The 5,343-nt window shown below is 23.9% G+C and overlaps 1 protein-coding gene across 2 annotated transcripts in view; it reads left to right on the top strand.

The window, feature by feature from the left end:
• The window catches only part of LOC126906292 (DENN domain-containing protein 2B-like), a 9,510-nt gene extending 6,763 nt beyond the window's left edge, over positions 1–2,747 (top strand). Inside the window, exons 8-10 of one of the 2 annotated variants that reach the window (XM_050686811.1) lie at positions 709–904; positions 1,648–1,887; positions 2,363–2,747. In XM_050686811.1, the coding sequence (XP_050542768.1) occupies positions 709–904; positions 1,648–1,887; positions 2,363–2,608 (682 nt within the window). In that variant the 3' untranslated portion in view covers positions 2,609–2,747. The remainder of the gene's footprint in view (positions 1–708; positions 905–1,647; positions 1,888–2,362) is intronic. The other variant, XM_050686810.1, reaches the window with a different exon arrangement.
• The last annotated feature ends 2,596 nt before the right edge of the window (positions 2,748–5,343 follow it).

Genomic DNA, 5,343 nt, shown 5'->3' with positions numbered 1-5,343 from the left:
TTTAACTCAAAAAGCCACAAAAAATTACTAAAAAAATTTTTTAGGTATAATTATATAATTATAAAATTTTAAAAATAACTAATTTTCTTTAAAACATTCTTCTAATACTATAGAATAAAAAAAATAATATAAGAAATATTTTCTTATGGAGTAAGAAAACTTTTCTTCTAAATGTTATATCTACAAAATTTTAGCATTATATAGCATAATTAACGAGGAAATGTTACTTATGGTCTCATAGAAAAAAATTTCCAGATGGGCGCACTTCTCATATTTTAAAACTTCAAAAATATGGATACCCTAACCTCATATTACTTGTTAATTGTTTAAAAAGAGATGTTGATAATCCTAACAACTTTAAAAATTATATATTTTAGTGTATCATGTTTAATTCAAGTTCTACTATAATTGTTTTAAAAATTGTAAATATCAAAATATGATTTAAATTACTTATTTTATACTATTAGTTTTATGGAAAAAAATTAAGAATCTACTATTAATGATACTATCTAAACAAATATATATTATACTATTTTGTCATAAATACTATTATTTTTTGGTAGTATTTACATCATTTCTATATTATATTATTAATTATATAAATTAGCTATTAAAAAACTCTAGGATTTCTTTTACGCTTTATTTTTTTTCCCTAAATGATGGGAAATAATGTTATACTTTGTTTTAATATTTTTAAATTTATTTTAGCTTATTATCGAGTAGTATAGATGGACTTACAGCTGCATTGTATCCTTTTACTTGGCAGCATACCCTTATTTCAGTTCTTCCTTCACAAATGGTTTCTATAACTGATTTTGTTCAAGCGCCTACCCCTTTCATTGTTGGAATAATAAAAAGTGATATTCAATTAGATATTTTGGCTCAATTTAGTGAAAATGACCAAGTAAATATATGAAATGTATATTAGTTATACCACTATAATATAACATTCTGTACACTAGTTAATTTTTCTTATAGATAATTCTTTAAAAAAATACTATTTAAAAAAATCCTTTAATTAAAAATGAGTTATATTTTACAAGAAAATGTAGAAGATTTAAATGTATAAATTGTGAAGATATTTATGGATAGCTATTTGTAGAATCAGTAGTAAAATAATACTTTAATAATTATAATAAACATATTATAATTATATATAATATAATTAATATAATATAATATAATTAATAAATTTGATTTTTAACTACTATTGAGAGTTGAAATATTCAATCATTAGATTACTTTTTAAAAATAATTTATATAAGATAGTTAACTTAAATAAATAATTACAAAAAACCGGAATTATTATTTAAAAAAATGCATATATTATATTTAGCAAAATAATTAAAGTATAAAAATAATTTATTTTATTTAGTGATATATGTACCAAACAAATTGTTATATTATCACATGTTTATTTTTAAATATCCTAAAAATTAAACAGTTTCAAATAAATTATTCAATTATTACCTTATCACATAGCACTTTATATTTAGAAACTATTTATTTGGTTGATAATTTTATTTAAAAAATGAATATAGGACACATTATGTATTTATTTGAATAATATAACTTTACTTAACTTTGTTATCATTAAATATGTACATATATACAGATATATATTATACATAAAATATTGAATTCTAGGTGTTTATATTTGATTTGGATACTAATAAGATATTGCGTAAAGTAAAAGATGAATATAGTGTTATACCTTCAAGAATTGCTAAAGGCTTAAAGAATGTAATGAGTTTAAAAGTAGAACTACAACATTCTACCAAAGCAATTTTGGCATCTGAATCTCTTATAAGATTATTTGTTGAACTAGTGGGTCATTTCAGAATGTTTATATTGCCTAGTTCACAAAATAAAAAATTTCACTTTCAGGTAAATTACTTTGATATTTCAATCCTAAGTAAGAATAATATGTTATATAACAATTTGTATTTAATTTATATAACAGGTTTCCTTTTTTTCATTCTAAAATGTTGTACTACAAAATTTATATATTTTTTAAAATCAGAAAAGTTCTAGAATGATCTTATCTATCACTTATAATATAATGTGTTAACATGAAATCCAGTAAATATTCAGTTGAATAAGTAACTTATATAGTTTTATATTAGATCAACTAAAGCAAAAATTATGGGGGTGCTGAAATTATGTTATACTTATAAACCCATGGGCTCTGTCATTCCACTCTCAAGTAAAACTTTTTAAATAATTACTTACCAGGGCCATTATAAACAGATAAAAAATAATTTTTTTCTTAACTAATAAACCATTACGAGGTGTGTTCAGAAAATAATGGTTAAAAATAAACATTAAGAGTATTTTTTTTTTTTTGCTCTTTTATTTGTAGAAACAACCATTCATTGATGCTGGATCAAATACTGCTCATCAAAATTTTTTAGAGTGGTTTACCGAGACTGCAATGTTTACAACATTTATTAATAACAGATTAAATTGTGAGATCGATAATAAAGATGTATTTGAACGTCGATGTGAAGAGTTTACATTGGAGCTCAATAAAATTAAACAAAAATCTAAAACACTTCAGACTGTAAAAGCTATTGGTGACCGAATTAAGGAATGGACTGTTTTATAAAGTTTCATGTAATTTTTTTAAGCTATCTTCCTATATCTGTGTATATTTATATATATATATAAATGTTATATAATTTTTTATTTATGATATATCATGCTGTCTAAAGTAAAATTTGCAAAGTGAACTAATGCATATTGAATTACTTATAAGTATTATCAATAAGTAAATACTTGTAATTTATGAATCTCATTTTCATATTATTGATATTGATAATAATGTATATTTTTATAAATAAAATAAGAGAGTAAACATTAAAATATTCTTCAAATATTGCAAACATATTGAAAATAGTATTAACTAGTTTTTAAAAGTTGAGATTAAGAAAGATTAAAATCACTATCAAAAGATATGTTCCGATGCAAGACTGTAGATAGAAATATATGAAACAAAAAACACTAAAAATGATTTTCTTTACATAATTATTATTTTAAGATAAATCGAGTGGATAATAGTGGTTATCAAGAAGAGAATCACTTTGTATTTCATTATCTTAATTTATCATAAGCTAATGCTAGTACATTTTTTTGGGGAAGGGCAGTCCCCTTTTTAATACGCGTATTGGATTGACATTAAAAGTTGCAAAAATTCTCCCTGAACATATTAATATAATTAACACTTAAATCATTTTTTTTTAACTTATAGTACGTAACACAAACATTATTTTAACATATGTTTGAAACTCGCAGTATTTCTAGAATATGTAGTCTGTAGATAGTATTTAATTTTAAGAAATTGATGGATTATACCAAAAGCAAAATAAATTCCTATTTCCTTCGTTATTCCTGATTAATAATTCTTTAATTTAGAGTATAATATATGAATAAATATTTATTATATCAATTTAATATTGTCAAAGATTGATATTTAATAATTTAATATTGAAGTTTTTTTGGATAATTTATAAAAAATTGTAAAGTAATTATTACTTTTATGCAAACGTGTATAAAAATTGAAGGACTTAATACAAAACTTTCAGAAAAAATTTGTTGTTAATTATGAATTAAAGGTTTTACGAGGTATTTTCATCAGATTCAAAAATATACTTTCATTAAATTACTAAAAAAATAAAACAATTTAATTCGTTTGGTCAGTCAGTTAAACGTAATAATAGGGTTGAGAACTGTATAGTGAAATCGAAACTTGCGCGATTACATTTGACTAGCACAGCTGATTTCATTGAGATAGATTCGATTTTACATAGAGGCGCTATTTGGTTTTACCAAAAAAACGTTGAAAAATTCGCGAGCTATCGAGATTATCTGCATACAGTTAAACCTCAACTGATCGCTAAACTTGGTGAAATTATTAGTGATAGACAACAGCCGTTTAAATATAATCTGAAATTGGAAGCCGCCTATCAAGTTCCGCAATCAGAAATACCGTCTGAAGATCGAGCCTTTAAGACAAAAACTAGAACAGTTGGGTTCGGTTGGCCCGACGCTTTTATCACAGTAATACTAGTATTTTTCGTTCATTATTGTTTTAAGCTTATTTTAAACTTTTTAGTTCGATGTGCTTTAAAAGCGAGTTTTTTAAACTATATTTTTACCTTAATTTTTTTTTAATGGTAATATATATATATATATATATATTGAACTAGCTTATAAAATAGAATATACTCTAATTAAGAAAATGACTGGTCGATAACAACTTTTTGACCAGTACTTAGGAAATTAGCAAGTTTTTATAAATGACGGATAAAAGAGCGCGGTCGTGAAATAATGTTAAATGATAAGATTAATCAAACCCGATCACTAATACATTAGAGCAAAAAATTGTAAACTAAAAAACAAATTGGTGACAAATTCATTGATTATTTAATTAATTCAGTGGACAGACATTCGAGATAATGAATATTGAAGTCAATCGACGTAAGTAGTAAGAGCGACAAATTCAAATAATCAGATGAATAAAATGAAAGTGTCATGAATGTATATGTAATGAAACCTATCTTTACCAATAGTTACTCAGTCGTGTTCTTTCGTGTCCCGCGGGTTGGAAATAAGTTCATAAGCCAACTGGCAACGTTGCTTACATTAGTCTGTATGATTAAAAGGGACAGAGCGTTGAAATTATTCTTAAGGCTTATGAATTCCATATTTTGCTATTTTTCCTATTATCTCATCTATTATTTGAATTTGTCGCCATCTTGAAAATATATGTTCGGTCTGCTGAAAACGGTTGTTTGAATTTGTCGTTCTAATATACTAAAATTATTGCTTTTAATAGACCTCTCGGTTGAGTTATTTTTCTTATCTTATTTATTGCCCATTAGTATAGTAAATAGATTGCATTTATGAAATGTATGTTGTTTATTATGTCAGCTTAGTTAATTTTCGGTACAGTTAATCAAGCATCACTTTTACTGCATTAAAATTATTATTTTTTACTATTTTTAACAAAAATGTTGTTATGTTTAATAGAAGTTTTAAATTTTATTTGAGATTATATTTATATTTAATTTATAATAATGTAATCGGTTATGAACTGCAAAAACTTATAATTTAAAATTAAAAAAACGGTAGCACAGTGGGGTCGCGGCATAGTGGAGACATTGCATAGTAGGGTCCAGTATAGATTTAATCTGACAGTGATTAAAATCACTATCATAAGAAACGCTTCGATGCAAATCTGTAGATAGTGTTTAATTTTAAAAAATTGATGGATAATTGCAAAAGCAACATCAACTTCTATTAAAATAAAATACAAAACCCATAATTATCATACAAAAATAG

This window comes from Daktulosphaira vitifoliae, unplaced genomic scaffold (genome assembly GCF_025091365.1).
Source record: "Daktulosphaira vitifoliae isolate Bord-2020 unplaced genomic scaffold, ASM2509136v1 Scaffold_4, whole genome shotgun sequence".
In the NCBI taxonomy this organism is placed as follows: Eukaryota; Metazoa; Arthropoda; class Insecta; order Hemiptera; family Phylloxeridae; genus Daktulosphaira; species Daktulosphaira vitifoliae.
The sequence above is the reverse complement of the archived record's forward strand: the minus strand, read 5'-3'. Positions and strand labels throughout refer to the sequence as shown.